The sequence below is a fragment of the Triturus cristatus genome, chromosome 1_1, assembly GCF_964204655.1.
Source record: "Triturus cristatus chromosome 1_1, aTriCri1.1, whole genome shotgun sequence".
Classification (NCBI taxonomy): domain Eukaryota; kingdom Metazoa; phylum Chordata; class Amphibia; order Caudata; family Salamandridae; genus Triturus; species Triturus cristatus.
Genome location: NC_140579.1, coordinates 144414847 through 144433501, shown reverse-complemented (window position 1 = coordinate 144433501; position 18655 = coordinate 144414847). Strand labels below are relative to the sequence as shown.

Below are 18655 nucleotides of genomic sequence, written 5' to 3'. Positions count from 1 at the left end.
TGTGAAAAGTTGATTCAGTAGGTATATGAGGTTTAGACTACATGTTATAAAAGTTGTTTGGGTGAGTGAATATCTTTATGGGTGTGGTGATGAGCAAATATATCTCTCAATGGTACATGTCCAACAAACTAGAAAAATAAAAGGCAGTGTATGTGACAGTTGTTGTATATAAGTAAGTATACATAAGACTCAGTGATTGTATGAGTGACTGTATGGATAACTGTATACTTGTAAAACTGATTTTATAACACACTAAGTATGAGTTACTATCTATATGAATAAATGAAGTGGTGTTTGTATAAGTGTGTAGCTGAGTAAATGTAAGTAAGATTAATTGTTTGCATAAATGAGTAGAATGACTGCACAAGTGAATAGGATGTGTGCTGGTGTGTAATGTCGATATAGGTGTACAAGTATATTTGATAGTGTTCTATTGATCATTGACAGCATGTATGAGTGAATCTATAGGTAAATGATTAGATGTGTGTGTAGATCTAGGAATCACTGAGTGGGTTTTTAGAAACTTGTATTGGTGTGTCAATGGATTCAAATATGGTACTCTGTATTTTACAGTGAGTGATGAAAGGTTATACTAGTGCATGATAAGGTGTATCTCATTGTTACGTGGATGATGTCATCAATGATGTCACTGACCAGGTCATGAATGATGTAATATGTGACATCATCAGCAGTGGATTGCGGGCGCGCGAGTTATAGTGAGTACAACTAACTAGAACGGAGGCATTTCAACGGTTTTGTACGAATGAAATGTCCAGCTAACTATATCAGCCCTGAAACCTACGGTTTTTCAGTGAATTTCTAAGGTTTTTTAAATGCTAATTCCTAACTATAACATGTCTGAAACCTATGGTTTTTTCAGTGAATTTTGAATGTTTTTTAAATGATAATTTTTAAATGTAATAATAGTTATATGTATTTTTTTGATACTGATTTTCTACAGTTTAACTGTTTGTTTTAACATATTTTATTTTTTAAATTACATTATATATTTTTAATATAAATGGAAATAAAAATGTTTTTTAAAAAATTGAAACTGAAATATTGTTTTTTTTGTTGAATGTACAAGTGCAGAACTAGAAGTGTGTTGGTTAGTTAGAGGACTGCATGCATAGTGGATAGGGGTTTGAGGCAGTCCATGTGCTAATGCCTGGCTCACTGTATGAGTACTTGGATACTGACTGAATGATTAGAGTACTGCAAGGAGAGTGCCTGGGTGAATTTATAAGTGTTAGAATTACTTTACAGGATCAGTACTGGGCTCAAAGATGCAGCACTGAGGTCTCTCCTGATACCAGGTGAGTAAATCGGAATTTGTAGTCCGGCTGATTTTAGAGGAATGTTTTAAAGTTCCATAACTCCACACTTAGAAGAATTTCCATGTGAAACCAGTCAATGTTAGCCTATGGAAGGAAATTCAAGTTACTGGTAAGTACGGTTAGAATTACTTTTCAGGATCAGTACTGGGCTCAAAGATGCAGCACTGAGGTCTATCCATGTTCACGGGAGTACTATTAAACAGGAACAGGGGTAGGAGCACACCGCTTCACCTCCCAGCAAGGTTCGCCCCTGGCATCGTGGTAAATACAGTTTCGGTTACTTGCTTGCTTCAAGAGTGTTTCGCCAAAGTTGGCGCAGATAGTGCTGATCTCTAGACACATGTTTATGGTTCTTTAACCGTCATCAGTAGAGATTACAGTCTTTGAAATTTGGAGTTTGCTGAGTAGGCTGCCAACATCATTCTCAGGTCAGGTACCTCTCACAGGCATGCAGGTGCTTCATCCGCCAGCTCGTCAGCTCAATGACTAACAGGAGTACTATTAAACTATTAAACAGGAACAGGGGTGGGAGGCAATGATATCCTATGGAAGGAAATTCAAGTTACGGGTAAGTGCGGTTAGAATTACTTTTCAGAATCAGTACTGGGCTAAAAGGAGCAGCAGGTCTCTCCTGATAACAGGTGAGTAAATCGGAATTCGTAGTTCGGCTGATTTTACTTCGGTCCAGTATATATAGAGCCACTTTCCTACACCATCCCCTCCCTTCACCACTGTGCAAACACGCCCTGTGGCGCGTTTTAAGTTGGGGAAGTAATTCCCCTTCAATCCTGTGGGTCCGTAGAGTCCAACTAGCCCATTAGGTACATCCAGTAAGCGCCACAGAGCTGCGTAGCAGAGAGATGTAAAAAGGCGCACGGCCTGCACCACCTCTCTGCAACGCAGAGCAGTGGCACTTCCTGGAAGACCCTGGTGGGCTACTTAGCCCCCAGGGTCCCTCAGGATTGAAGAGGCATTTTTTCCCCAACTTAAAACGTGCCATAGGGTGTGTTTGCACACGTCACCTCAGGCCCCGTCCCCTCTCTTCACCAGTGTGTAAACGCGCCCCATGGCACGTTTTAAGTTGGGAGATTAAGTCCCCTTGAATCCTGAGGGTCCCTAGGGTCAAACTAGCCCACTAGGTTCCTCCAGTAAGCGCCACAGATCTGCGTTGCAGACAGGTGTAAAAAGGGGCGTGGCCACTGAACACCTCTCTGCAACGCAGCTCCCTGGCTCATACTGGAGGTACCTGATGGGCTAGTTGGCCCCCAGGGACCCTCAAGATTGAAGAGGAATTAATTCCTCAACTTAAAACGCACCACAGGGCGCGTTTGCACAATGGTGAAGGAAGGGGGCGGGGTCTGAAGTGACATGTCTGCAAACACGACATACGCAGCCCACCAGAGGGCGATATAACAGCTAATTGCAGGACTGTGTCTTTTTGCATCTGCACATCAACGCGCTGGCCCGTGATCAAGGAGCAGGAGCTCCGAAACGCGTAGGGCAAGGCCACAGAAATTTTCAAGCGATGTTGCCAGTTCTGCTAAATAAAAGGATTCTGCTATGAGGCTGGATTCGCCTTTCATTGTGTGCGTCCTCAATGTGTGGCAACCTTTTTGTATGAAAAAAAAATATATAGAGAGATATATATATATATATATATATTTCCACAGTTTTACTCCCTTGCTTGGAGGCGCACTCAGGAATCAAGCAGGACCCCATTCTTTTGGTACAGAGTCCTTTAATTTCAGCAAACCGGCATTCTTTTAAAACCAATACAGATGCCCTACGCGTTTCAGTGCTGCTTGCACCTTGTTCACGGGCTGGTGTGCTATTTACTGGCAGATTCTCGAGGGCGCCAGGTCAGCTCCTTTAAATATCTGTTGCCCGCCCCCTGGTGGGCTTGCTTCGGTGCAAAACAATTAAGAGGCATTATGGAGCTTGAAGTCTTCCTTCGTGTACCGACGCCCTGCAGTGATTGCTGTCATCAATAGTCCTTCATTTCAATCCTTTTTATTTCCCTCCAGTGGGTTGTTTGTGAAGAATCCAGTTTTCATTCACGCTGTTTGAACTTGACCCTCTGCTACATGCTGAGACTCCGGTGCCTCGCAGCAGTCCAGGTCTCTTTAATGGCGGTGCAGTCTCCACGACCGAGAACTGGCCGTAATATGTATTTCCACAGTTTTACTCCCTTGCTTGGAGGCGCACTCAGGAATCAAGCAGGACCCCATTCTTTTGGTACAGAGTCCTTTAATTTCAGCAAACCGGCATTCTTTTAAAACCAATACAGATGCCCTACGCGTTTCAGTGCTGCTTGCACCTTGTTCACGGGCTGGTGTGCTATTTACTGGCAGATTCTCGAGGGCGCCAGGTCAGCTCCTTTAAATATCTGTTGCCCGCCCCCTGGTGGGCTTGCTTCGGTGCAAAACAATTAAGAGGCATTATGGAGCTTGAAGTCTTCCTTCGTGTACCGACGCCCTGCAGTGATTGCTGTCATCAATAGTCCTTCATTTCAATCCTTTTTATTTCCCTCCAGTGGGTTGTTTCTGAAGAATCCAGTTTTCCATTCACGCTGTTTGAACTTGACCCTCTGCTACATGCTGAGACTCCGGTGCCTCGCAGCAGTCCATGTCTCTTTAATGGCGGTGCAGTCTCCACGACCGAGAACTGGCCGTAATATGTATTTCCACAGTTTTACTCCCTTGCTTGGAGGCGCACTCAGGAATCAAGCAGGACCCCATTCTTTTGGTACAGAGTCCTTTAATTTCAGCAAACCGGCATTCTTTTAAAACCAATACAGATGCCCTACGCGTTTCAGTGCTGCTTGCACCTTGTTCACGGGCTGGTGTGCTATTTACTGGCTGAAATTAAAGGACTCTGTACCAAAAGAATGGGGTCCTGCTTGATTCCTGAGTGCGCCTCCAAGCAAGGGAGTAAAACTGTGGAAATATATATATATGTATATATATCCAAACATACCTGGTCCTCAGCTAGTGAGTAACGTCCGTTACACCCACCTCCACACCAAGGAACCACGAACCACCGATTGGAAGCAACAAGATGTTTATTGAAGCTGTAAGTCCTCTAGAAGACGCGTTTCGGGCGCCACTCGCCCTTGTTCACATCAACGAGGCAAGGTAACTCAATAATTTTTAAATAGTGATGCAAAATAGACATAGAAGAAATATATACATATAATCAACCGTTACTATACGTGATTGTTTTTAGGTGTATATACAAATTTCACAACATCCATCATAACATTGGCTAAACATTTTTTTGTTGTTTTTTAGCTTAGTTTTTTTGTTATTTTGTTGTTTGATCTCTCCTTTTGAATCCGTCTATAGAAAATGTCATATTTGTGCCCGTATGTTGTCCTTGTAATTTCATGTTCTATCATTCCGTGGAGACACATCAATAAAAATGTCCCGAGTTAAATCTCATGACATAGTGCGGTGATATATTTCATGAATCCAAATTTCTATCTGTAATAAGGCAAATGGTAAAATGTATAAATATATATAAATATATTAAAAACATTAAAAGAACTGTTTCATGTAAATGATACAACTCTTATTACAAATTTTGCTATCACGCCTATCACCTACATCTGTAAAAAAACCCTTGACTATGTCCACCGATGTGCTCCGAAATGGTGTGAACTTATAGAGGAAAAATAATGCTCTACCATAGGACTTAAAAGATTGAAAATGGGTCATTCTTTTGACATAACTATAGAGCTGATTTCTAGATTTCAAGGAGCCACCTAAAAGCAAAATAATATGTGCAAATTACGCTGTGGTGTGATTGTGCAAAAAGAGGAAAATATATAAAAAAATTAATAGATGTGCCTGTATATCTAAAAGCAGCAAAAATCGAATTTTCACATACACTTGGACCATGTTATAGACACCTTGGGTCATAATATACATAATCCACCATGTGTGACAATTGTAAATATACAAACTACATATAGACACAAGTATTAATCCTCTCCCCCTCCTCTCAAATAGAGCGGAATTTTGAATATGTATACACAAAATGTGAAAGAGAATATAAAACAATCTATATACAATGCTGAAACGAATGCAAGGAGCTATAAAAATTCATTCAAAGATACTGGTTCATAGGAAATTATGTAAATCCTCAGTGTTATTCAGGCCGGAAGGAAACTTAGTATCTAATTCCAAAATGAGTTTGGATTCCAACTGTCTCAGGGCCTTTTCACGATCACCGCCCCGGCGTTGTTTTGGAATTGCAGCTGCCACAAAATAGTTTAAACAACTGAGATCATTTTTATGTGTTGATTTAAAATGGCGGGCCACTGGATATGAAGTATCGTTGTTAACAATGGCACGTAGGTGCTGTAATATCCTGACATGGTACTACCCACATACCTAAGTCCACAGGTGCATGTCAGGACATACACCGCAAACTCAGTTTTACAAGTAAGATTACCTCTAATAGCTATTTGTCAGGACTGAAGGGGGAAAGATAATGTGTCGTATTAATGCCAAACTTGCAAGCCCTGCAGGTAGAGCACTTGGTAAACCCATTTTTAGGCTGGAGCCACATTTTGGCTGTGGTTAGTTCTGGGCAGGCTTTCCCTATTTGGGTTCGCATGGAAATACTCTTCCTATATGTGACAGTTGGTTGGGGTGGTAACCTAGTTGATAATACTCCATCCGTAAGAATAATAGGCCAATGACGTTTCATAATGGCACGGATGTTCCTCTCTTGTTTGTTAAAGGCTGTGATTAATCTGGGGGCAGAGTTGTCATCAGGTATCGGGTCTGCTTTCTTATTAAAAAGAGATTCCCTAGGTCTATCCTTGGTTTTATTTAGGGCAGTTTTTAAGATCTTATCACTATACCCTCTGTCTTTGAATCTCCTGTAAGCTTCTTTTGTACATCTATCGAAGTCTTCAGTGTTATTGCAAATCCTTTTTAAACGTAAAAATTCCCCATATGGGATATTATCAATCATATGTTTAGGATGTGAGCTGCTGGCATGTAAAGTCAGATTGCCTGCTGTTTCTTTCCTATATAGTGTTGTTGCTAATACTCCATCCTTTACATATACTTTCACATCCAAAAAGTCAACACTTTTGCTGTTTATATTAGCTGTAAATTTAAGATTTGCAGAGTTAGTATTCATTTCTTCAATAAAATGTGAAGCTTCCATTTCGCTACCCTTCCAGATTAAAAAAATATCATCGATGTATCTCATCCAGTATAAAACATTTTCCTTAAACACCTTAGCATGGCTAAGTTTGAGGACCTGCTCCTCCCACCAGCCAACATGCAAGCATGCATAGCTAGGAGAGAAGCAGGCCCCCATCGCCACGCCTCTTTTCTGGAGATACAAATCGTTACCAAACATAAAGAAATTATTATGTAAGCACCAGGAAATCAAATTTAAGAGCGTCTTATTGTGGTGATACATTTCAATTGGTCTTTGGTCCAGAAAGAATTTGGTCGCCCTTAGACCTGTTGAGTGCTCAATACTAGTGTATAGGGACTCTATGTCTAATGTAATAAGAAGCAAATCCTCTGACAACATGATATTTTCTATTTTAGACAGAAAGTCCCCAGTGTCCTTGATGTAGCTCGGTAGTGCTTTAACATAGTCTTGTAGGAAATAATCCACATATTGCGTTATTGTTTCCCCTATGCTGTTAATGGCCGATATGATCGGTCTCCCAGGAACTGGCATTGTTTTTTTGTGCACTTTAGGAATAAAATAAAGCTTGGCCATTGTTGGATGTTCTATATTGAGAAACTTAAATTCATCCATAGAAATGACCCCTTCTCTTTTCCAAGACATCAGCTCCTTCTTTAAAGTCTGTTTGGCCACATTATATTTATTCAAGGAAGTTTTCTCATAGCACTCCACATCTTGCAAATGTCTCTTGGCTTCTAAAATATAATCTTTCTGGGGCCAGATCACCACATTGCCGCCTTTATCTGATTTGGTGATAATGATTTCATGCATGTTACTCAGTTTCTTGATTAGTTTGGAATATTCAACTTCATGCTGACTTTTGTGACGCTTTTTGTGCCTAGTGCGATAATGAAGTTTTTTTATATCCTCTATGACAACTTCATGATAGATGTCAATCGCATCCTTAGGCATAATGGGAATGAATTTCGATTTTGCTTTAAACGGGCTAATGCCCGCTCCCAATTGCGCTATACATTCCATGCGCAGACCTTCCTGTGTGGAGCATAGATCTATCTCCAAATCCGTCCCCGTAGTTGCTTCTCTATTGAGATGTTGCATATCTCGTAAGAGAGCAGCGTCGGAGGCAGTTAAATCCTTATTAAGCGTCATTACATTAGCCTGCCTTTGATCCTGATCCGTCTGTATTTCTTTTAACCCATCCTTGATGGCGAAAAACTTTTTAAGTTTTAATTTTCTGATAAAACAGAAGACATCAACTCTAGTCTGGGAATAATTAAAATCGCTTACCGGACAAAAAGAAAGTCCCAAGCTCAATAGCTGCTCCTCAGCTTTTGATAAAATCAATGGAGAGAGGTTGATGATGGTGTTGGATTTTATTTCCTTCGCCAATATGCTTTTCTTGTTGGCGCTTTTCCTCTTTTTGCGCCGCTCCCTTCTTCGTATGTTTTTACGTTTTCTGGTCTCTTGTTGTTTGGATTCCGAGGCCTTAGCGTTTGGCGTCTGTCGAAAGCTAAAAAATCAATCTCCTCTCCCAAATTCAGGATCTTTGTTTGTTTCGATACTTCCAGACTGGTTGTGCTTTCACATTCTGATGAAACTTCGCTGGTCAGAGAATCACTATCGGTAATTACATTTGTAGTAGAACCTGGTCCTGCCATCATCGGTTTGCTCACATTTCAGCTCGTGTGGGGGGTGTCCAACGAATTAAGCCGCACACGAGTCAAGGTCTGCTCTCCCCAAAGCTTTTAATGGTACAGACAGTGAAGCTTTTCAGTCAATGTTGACACCTGACGGCAGCCTGATGCGTTTCGTGGTTTCCCCTTCTTCAAAAGGCTTTCAGCAGTCAGAAAGAGCGCGAGGCGGGCTTTATCTCCCTCGTTCTGCCATATCGCACTCCATATATATATTCTTGTTTTGCGCGTTTCTTTTTCTCTTTTCTTGTGCCACTGTTCTACCGAGGCACAAGATGGCTGCCAACACTTCCTGGTTTGAAGTGTGGACAGCCAATCAGAATGCAGCTCGTCGTCGGGAGGGTGCGCGGATCCACCGCGCCCCTATATATCGAAACTTTTATTTTTAAATTTTTGTAGCAACTACTGAACGGATTTACACCATTTAAAAAAAGGTCTCTTTCTGTACCAAGGGCTACACTTTTTGCCAAATGTGGTGTAATTCCGTTCAGCAGTTTCAGCTGTAACTGTGTCTAAAGTTTCCTATGGGAAATTTATATTTTGACCTCTATTTTTTTTTTATTTCTCAGGAACTACGGAACAGATTCACACCATTTAAAAAAAAAGGTCTCTTTCAGAACCAAGGGCTAACCTTTTGCCAAATTTGGTGTAATTCCGTTTAACAGTTCGGGCTGTAGTCATGTCTAAAGTTTCCTATGGGAAATAACATGGAGAAAACACGTTTTAAGACCCCCCTTTTTTCTTGGCCCCCGCTTACCGAATCACCCCGAAACTTTCAAGATAGGGGCTGACTGGAGCGCCCCACGAGTTTTGAAAATTTCATGAAGGTTCGTCAACCGGCGCTAAAGTTATTGGGAAAACAAAAAAGATTTTCCTATGGAAAATAGGTCCTAACTATAACTATCTACTGGCGACCGCCAGTAGATAATATATATATATTTACGCCACACTTAAAATTAAATAGTTTAGTGCTCCAGGAACCCCAGTGCTTACGATTATCAATGGCGACCTGTTGATGGAGAAACCTATTGCACTCATCCATTATCTGCACTTACCTTGTAAAGTAGTTTTAAGGATAATGAGTGCAATGTAACTGTAGGGCGATGTATTGTAGTAGAGGTATATGATAGAAACATATTGCAGGTATTACATGCATGCGGCAGCACCATAACTGTAAAACAAAAGGGGAGAAAAAAGACCATGTATCTGCAGAAACAACGAACCAATAAAGTTTCAAAAACTGCATGTTAAGAGCTAATGAAGGAGACCGAGAACACAGGTCAGGGAACCAACAGAAAAGCGAATTACACAGGAACCAATGATCTTAAGTGAGTCAATGAATAACAAGACAAGCTATTGAGAGACCTTGTCCTATCTGATAAACGAGACAGAGACTCAGTCTAGAAACCACCTAATAAAATCTTTAGGAAACAAATCAATTAATAATGAAGACAAATATAGTGGATCTGAAACCAATCACTGTAAGCCAATGTAGGAACCAAAGGCCACATATCAGTCAGAAAACAACCAATGAGGGAAAAAGCGGTGCCATATTTGAATCCAACCAAAGGAGGAAACAAAAACACAGTAGAAAAATATTACACTGTAACACCCACAAAAGAGATTAAGCTCAGTGATCTGAAACCAATCAATGAATCAGACAAATATCACAGATCTGAAAACAAATACAAAAAGAGGTAACAAGCAAGGAGCAAACTGCCAGAGAGGTGAGCATAGAACCAACCAACATCATAACAAAGGATCCAAAAAAAAAGAGATATGAAGAGCCAATTAACACCAAGGCATATCTCGGAAACCTGAAAACCACTAATGATAGGAGACACTGGTAATAGATTAATAAAGTAATTAATTCATTAAATGAAAAACTATCAATGATCTCTACCCAATAAAACAAAAAAAAGAAATTAAACAATAAAAAAAGAACACTGACCATGGATATGAAAACAATCAATGAAGAAGATGGACACCAGATATTTGAAATCATTCAGCGGTGAGACTGACCCTATAGATTTAAAATTGAAACCCTCAGATGTTGATAAACTCTAGTGACTTGAGTATGGCAATGCTCAAAAGGTGAGCCAGTTCCTGCCTACCACGTCAAGTACTGCTGTGTTACTCTTAAGACAACCAAGTGAATTTAGAAGAAAAAAGTTACTGCGAAATATCTTTCACAGATTCAAATGTTACTCATCTTTCTACCCTTTCATGAGGCTTCAGACTGTATATCGGAAATACGGGGGGGTCATAAGCTTCTTAGCCACGGGCAAAGCGCCGGGCCCGGATGGGTATCCAGCCGAATACTATAAAGCTTACTAACAAGCCTTGGCACCGCAACTTCTTGCAATGTATCAATATACGCAGAAAGTGGGCACGCTTCCAGATACGCTCTGTGAGTCCCTTTTGGTGTCTCTGCCCAAGCCCAATAGGGACGTGGAACTGACAGGATCATATCGCCCGCTGGCGCAGCTGTCCTTTTGGAATACCTTACCGTTTGCGGTCATGAGCAGGATTGCACTGATAAAAATGGTGGTCCTGCCGCACCTCCTTTATTACTTCACAAATCTACCCCTACATCTTAGACCACCGTTCTTTACCAGCCTGGAGTCTGATCTGCGGCAGTTTATCTAGCACGAGGCTCGTAGTAGAGTATCCATGACCACAATATACCCATTCACCATACGGGGCGGCCTCTCGCTGCCTAACATGGAGCAATACTATCTGGCGGCACAGCTCCAGTGAGTGGCGAGATGGTTGGGTACATGCCAACTTGAAGATACAGCGACGAAGGTGCCCAGGCTCACTCAACCCCAGATAGTAGCACTGTTTCATCCTAAAAGGAATGGTAGTGCACCCACATAACTCCTGGTAAAAGTGGCGTATCCGTGCTACCGGTGCAGCCTTCGCATCACACGTCGAGTGACAACATATGCGCTTTTTCTTCCCATACAGGGCACGCCCAGGAGACATAAGGCAGTAACCAGCGTAGAACTTACCCGGTGGGACGTTGCAGGCATACAAACATTTGGTGACCTATACCATGACGGACAGCTTATCCCATTCGCGGAACTGGCAGAGGGCAAAGGTCTGCCAAAAGGTCAATTCGTGCTTCACCCTGCAGTGACACGTACACTAGGCGCAATATGGGGAGATGTAGCACAGGAGCCTGACACTCATCTTACTGTACAGTATTTACATGAACTGGGCTCTGGCAGCCATCTAACCAAGTGGTTTGCAGACTCCCTTAGAGCACACACTACACCGAAATTACTCTCGCTCCATACTCATTGGAATGCGGACTTGCAGAGACCCACCACGGACCGCGAGTGGGATGATATACTCGGGAGTTCCACAAGAATCCCTCGGAATCCCAGGTTCCGATTTATCCAATACTACATAACCCACAAACGCCGAAACGTATAAATACTTAAACCACGCGGATGCCAAGTGTGGAAAGTGTGGCGAAACGAATGCAGACCTACTCCATATGCTGTGGTCATGCGCTACTATTCAGACATATTGGTGTACAGTTACTGACTGCTTAGATTGGTCTTGGGAACTGTGTATACTGGGACTGTACCGCAGACCCAAAAAGTACAAGGTAACTTCCAGATATAGGCCTGATCGTGGCTAAGCGCCTCCTCACGCGTCGCTGGAAATCTCCTATCCCTCCAACAGCGCAGGCCTGGTATCAGTCCCTGGTGTGCTGGGCGTAGGCTAAAAGCATAGCTCTTCATCGTGAAGACGCGGTGGGCTTGCGCAAGCAACCAATAGCAGAAGCATGGGATGCAATACTAACGGACTTCCGCACGGCCTGGCATGAGCGCTCGGGGGCAACAACGGATGCTCCTGAGAGCGAGGAGGGGTAATTAATGGGAGACACCATGCGATACATGGAGAGGTGTGTGGAGATCAACACTCAGCGTGTAGTTACTGGGCGTAGTTGTGGATCCCCTTCTTTCTCTCCAGTCTTTATAATTTCCCCCCTACCTGTGATCCCTCGCACTTTGCCCTGTCCCCCCCATGCTCCGCTATGCATTCAATTCCCATAACACCAGGGACACACATGCAGGTTACAAGCTACGGAAACTGGCAGGCATGTGAAACTGAATACATATCATACACAGAGAGGAAGGGTGGCTGGGACACCGTGACGAAGTGAAGGTCGGGCAGAGTGATGAGTGATGCATATGGCAATGTGCAGATATTCTGCAACACGACTCGAAGGGATGGGTGAAATATTGTTATGTTATATACAAGTTACGATGGTTATAGCTGATGTTTAACAATTGCAGCATTACTCCTCTCACAGATGTGTTCGACCTGTAACAGGTTATTATTGACTGTACTACATAATGTCATAATTGTGTCATTTATATAAAGTTTTTATGTATCTTATATTGACTTGCAAATGTCCCAGATGTAATGAAACCTGACGAATTACATTGAAAGGAAAAAAACAAAAAACAGAAAAAAGCAAAAGAGGATGCCTGAACTGAAAAATGAATAAAAACTAATTTAAACAAAAAATGAGGCTTCAGACTCTTATGTAAAGGTGGAGCTAAGAAAATCTGATAGTTTGTGCCTCTGGGGGAGTGGGTCACTCTGTCTTGCCACCGCAAAAGCCAGAGTAACATAATAAGGTGGACAGTCTCCATTAACGTACAATACTCGACTAACAATGGCTACAGAGTATTCCCAGGCAGTCAACAGGGAATAACTGAGGCATGTTAATCTATGAAATATACAAAGCTGGAGAACCCCCTCATTCAAAGTGCATAAGACGCACAGCGCTCAGATGGGTAACAAAACCAGCAAGCAAACACCCAACAATGATCACATGTATGATGGATGATCAGGAGTATTCCAATACCACGTCATCACCATCAAAACTGTTTATTTCGGGTACTAGCTCATAAAACAAGAGAGACGTATTCCAATACCACATATTTCAGTGCCTGGGAAAAGCCACAGTATAATCTTATTCTGATTTGTCTCTACTACTGATCTCATTCCAATTGCGTTTTCAAAATGTGTCCAAATTCAATGTCTATCCACTGTTACTGTCAAAGACGTCTTCTTCTCTCCTTACTCAATTCAGTTGTAAAGGACACTATCTCTCCTTCTCTTGCTTCTAAAGTACGAAGGGCAAGGGTTTGCTCTTATTTCACTTCATGATACCTTTAATCCTAATCTGGAGCCCTTTCAGCATTTAGTATGCATCCCATGCTTTTAGTGAAGTCCTTTATGGAAGATTATTGCAGAAAATGTCAAATGGATCAGAAAAAGAAGCAAGGAAGTCCAAGACTACAAAGTATTTAAAGTTTAACTTCCAGGTTTGGAGCCTTGTGGCTATTTTTCAACTGATAACCGTTCTGTGATTTTTCAGTTCAGATCAATCCTGAAGCATTCTTGCAATCGGTTTGCTCATGTTCAGACTCCAAATATACAATTTGCTACTATAGCTTGAGTTTTGACTGCAGAGTTGGGAGAACTAAATTAATCAGATGCTGCAGAGCACCTTATTTACCTGGTACTTCAATTTTGTTCTTGTCCACAAAATGAATTTGCAAAATATAAAAATGCAATTTTAAGACTTCTTACACAAAGTTAAATGAAACTCTAGGTACACTCAATACCACAAACTCTTAACTCCTGCCACCTTCGTAATTTGGGTTACCTACAGTACCTTCACTTTTAGGCATGTGCCCCAATCATAATTTGCTATATATTAGGTACCTGCAGGGCTTGCATTTTGGCATCTTCATAATTTAGGATACCAGCAGTACCTCCACACTTCATCTCCTGCCACATTTAGAATTTAGGCAATCTCAAGCTTTACCCTTGTGCTGCCTTTATAATTTAGAACACATCCAGCTTCGTAATTGAAGACAGATCCATTGTCCCCTGATCATACCTTCTACATCTTCATTATCTAGTCCTAAACCCATACCGACTACACAATTTACCATACCACCTGCCATAAGCTCAAGCCATTTAAGATCCCATCTGCTTAACATTATTTAGGATAACTACAACACCTATGTACTTAGTCTTCCTTTTACAGTCGAGGACACCACATTACACTTAATTTGTCTTCCAGACTGCACTTACTCTCCAGGGCCCCCGCAGTAGCAGTAACACTTCTGTTGATTGCTCTGATGCAACGGATCCCAATCTAGTGCTTTTAGCTGGTAAGGTAGTACAAGCTTCATGTGCTGCATGGCCCTGGCATAGGGTCCTTTCTTCAGTGCGCCACCCCTCTGTGCAAAAATACAAATACAGGGTTTAACATGAATTCAGATTGACAGCAAGAGTTGAACATAACAAAGAACTGATAGCTCCATAATGTCTGAAGACTACATTTTAGTGTGGGTGAAGAGCAGGAGTAAACATAACCACATGAAAAGAGGGATACACGAAGAATAAATGATGGCTATGAGGGATGGAGAGGAGAGAAAGACACAAAAGAGAATAGCAGAGAAAGAATTGGTAGACAAGGGGCAACATAGAAAAATACAGAGATAGGGAAATTGTATGAATGGGAGGGATGGAGAGATGGAAAGACAGGGAAAATAGAAAGGTACAGAAGAGAGAGTGTGTATGTGACAGAGAGAGAAAATGAGCAAGTGAGGTCGAGCGAAAGCAAGACCAAGAAAGAAAGTATTCAGATAATGGGGAAATTGTTTGCACTGCGCTCCAATGTCTAGCTCTGTCCATACACTCAGACAATGAACAAAACGTTGGAAAACCTGTAAACCACTTAAAGAAGACTTTGATAACACAGCTGAAATTGTCTTTGAAACCAAAGTTGACATATGAGCAAGTTGGCTATTTATTTTCGTACCCATGAATGGCAAAATATTTATAAATGGACAGCTCTCTTGATGATTCACAAATTTCAAAATGTTCTTAGCCACATGTAGTGTGGCGCTGCAGTAAACTAGGGATCGCCAATCAGTAGATCTAGATTGGATACATGAAAATCCTAGGGAGTACTTAAAGGAATGGGAGTTTAGGTAGTTGAAAAACACCAATGTAGAACTGCAGCATTGCATGTCCCATTCTGAAAGCACAGCAGGTTTTTAAGAATACTTTTGTGTACATAGTATACCGGTCCTGGTCCATGGGCATACAACTATATATTCGTCAGTATGTGGTGGTATCTGCATACCACGTACCTAACTCAAGAGTAACAAAGCGTTCAACAGGTCAGCATGGCCCACGGAATATCGAGTTATTAGGGAAGGGTCAAGGGTAGACTGTGTGGTCAGGGGTAATGTTCTCTGAAGAGGTGTGACTTCAGCATTTCTTCTGAATTGTAGGGGAGTTGGTGCTGATGTGATGTCAATAGGTTTTCTGTTCCACATCCTGCGAGCATGAACAGAAATGGCCTGCCTTCTGTTTTGTCTCTTTCTTGCAATGTTTTGTCTCCAATCTGGTGATATGCAGGCACTTAAAATGGTGCTGCCCCCCAGGTGTAACTAGTTTGTCAGGTAAACGGGGGTCTTGTTGCTGAGAACTTTATAAGCGATGCAGCTCGTCTTGAAGGTGATCCACTGTATGTCTATTAAAGTTGGTGGCTGAATTTTTTCGAACCCTTAATGAGCCATACACAATTGTATTCTCTTCCGGACTAATAGTGCGGTATTGGAGAGACAAATGAGCAGAACTTTGCCTCTGTCCAGATGGGAGAGGATTAAGGCTTGTACAGTTTATCTTAAATCATCTTTAATAGGAATCAACAGTTAGGAATGTGCGGTTAGATCGAGTGTCCACAACCAAGAGTATTATCAAAGTTAAGTAACTTGTTCTTCTGATGGATACTTCTAACCGCTGATTCCTCACCTTACAATAGATACCAAAGCAGAACCTTCCCAGGTGAAGATACTGTAGAGTGGGCTCATACCTAAAAGTCTTGCAGGACCAAGCGGGAGAAATGTCCCTTCCCATGGCCTTGGATGTCAAGGCAATAATCTTTCATGAAAACAAGCAGGGACGTCCAGGTCGCAGCCTAGCAGATGTCAAGCATAGGCACTCCCCATGCCAAAGGAGTGGTAGCAGCGTTAGCCCTGAGGAAATGGACTCTCAGACCTTCAGGGCCTGCTTCTTGGCCAATACATAGCAGAGCTTAATGTAGAGGACTATCTACTTCAACAAGGTCGTATCCTACATGCCTTCCCTTTCTTTGATCCAGAGAACCCCACAAAAAGCTGATCGTTCATTCTATGGTCCTAAGAACTGTCCATAGAAAATCTAAAAGCCTATTTGTGATCTCTTTTTTCGAGAGGTGAGGGGAGAAAAGAACAGTACTCAATGTGTATTGTTATGTTAATGAGTTTTCCAAAGGGCTTGATTACCCAAGGGATCCTTGACGCTGGCTTTGATTCAGGAGAAAAATAGCAGGGACATGGAGTAAAGAGCTAGCAGGTGTTGAAAAGCCAGGTCTTCAAAAGCTTCCTAAAGGTCAAGAGACATGGTACACTCTTGATGTTCAGTGGTAAAGCATTCCAGGTTTTTGTCATTCCCAGAAAGAAACTTCTACCACCGCAGATGGGTTATTTGAATCTGGGGACAACAATATGTTTGGTCGAGGCAGAACAGCCAGGGGTGTACCAGTTAAAACGTTGTTGAAAAAAAGTCGGGGCCTAAGCCATGGAGTGCCTTGTTGGTGATACAAAGTGCTTTGAAAGTGATGCTCAGTCTGATAGGGAGCCAATTCAAGTGTTTGATGGCCTTTGGCTACTGAGTGATGTTTTGGAATCTTTAAGAGAAGCCCTGCCGCAGCATTCTGCAGTTTGTTAAGGATATACTGGTGTGCGGTGAGTAGTAGACCATTACAGTAATCCAGTTTAATTCAACAGAGGGTGACCGAGTGCACACCAGGTTTCCTCTATTTCATCAACGTTTATCCAGTTTTTAGATTGTTCGCGTGCAGGCCCAGAATCGGGGTCTGCCTTAAAACCACGTGCTTGTACAAACAATTGAAAAAATGGGGCGACTTCTCACCCGACGTTAATTATGTAAATTTATGTTGATGAGTCATGTGGCAAGGGTTCGCAATGTTTGAAACAGAGACAAACAAGTATAATCGGTTATTATGTATGGTTTTACAATAATGATTTTTTAAATTGTAGAGTACCCCTGACAAAGGGCCATAAAACAGGCCCGAAATGCATTGGGTTATCGGGATGAACTGATGAGGATTATTTCATGTACACTCCGAGCTACTGAATTGAGCCTGAATTGGCATTTCCGCAGCTTTTAAGGTTACAGTGTCAAATGTAATATGCCTCTCGTGTGACATTGGATGAACTATTAAATTGTTAAAGACGGGATGAAATTGGAATAAATTTTGATGAAATCTGGACTAACTTGTGGCATCATTGGCATGCACATATCATCGCAGTGCGTCCGGCAATGGGGTGAGAAGTCGTCCCATTTTTTCAATAGTAATACAGTTTAGCCATTTCTAATGATTAAGGCTCCCCGTTTTCACAGTTTTTTACAGATAAATACAGGCAGAAAACCATTTCTTTTCTTGTCTGTATTTATTTTTAAATGTGGATAAAAACAGAAATTGTGTGCTTTTTGAGCAATTCTAAATACACCTTGCCATTACTACCAGGCCAATAACTGTGTGGATTGATGGGTAAGGGGGTAAAAAAAGAAAGGAATTTCAGTAAAGAAGCTTAAACAGCAGTAAATATACACAAGGCTAATACTGAAGTGTGCATATTTTCATATAAGTGCATTGATTTATCTTCTGCGGGTGTTCATATCACTGAAACCTGGCAGGCATTCAAGCATGACTGCATATTTATTGGTCAAATAAATGTAAATATAGCAGTTTTAGCTTTCTTTTTTCTTTTTTACAAAACCCATAATAAACAAATACAGATTAAGTTGACAAAAAATAAATATGGATAAATACAGGCGGAAATACCAAATAAATAAATAACATAAAACTGGGAGCTCTACTAATGATATAACAAAAGAGTTTTCTGGAGGTAGACATGAATAAACAGGAGAATCTTTTTTAGCATTCTCCGAGTGAAGAAAGTAGAAGAGGACAGGGCGCTGATGTGATTAGTGTAGCTAAATTTGTTGTCGATCAGAACTCCTAAGGTCTGGGTATTCGTGACAGGAGTTTGCAGAGGACCCATATGAAAACATAAATATATATACAGATATATATATATATATATATATATATATTACCTACTGGCGGTCGCCAGTAGGTAGTTATAGTTAGGACCACGTTTCCATAGGAAATCTGCAACATTCTATGTTGAATAACTTTGGCACCGGTCGACGAATCCTCGCGAATTTTTCAAAATAGGTGGGGCGCTACGCTCCGCTCCTACCCTGAAAGTCTCGGGGGGATTCGTCAAGCGGGGGCTGAGATAAAAGGGGGGTCCCAAAACA

General features: G+C 41.5%; 1 protein-coding gene across 2 annotated transcripts in view; it reads right to left on the bottom strand.

The window, feature by feature from the left end:
• Positions 1-18655, bottom strand: part of PHF1 (PHD finger protein 1) — a 959509-nt gene that overhangs the window by 752957 nt on the left and 187897 nt on the right. For both annotated transcript variants that reach the window (XM_085623702.1, XM_085623708.1), the window contains exon 6: positions 14342-14490. In XM_085623702.1, the coding sequence (XP_085479828.1) occupies positions 14342-14490 (149 nt within the window). The remainder of the gene's footprint in view (positions 1-14341; positions 14491-18655) is intronic.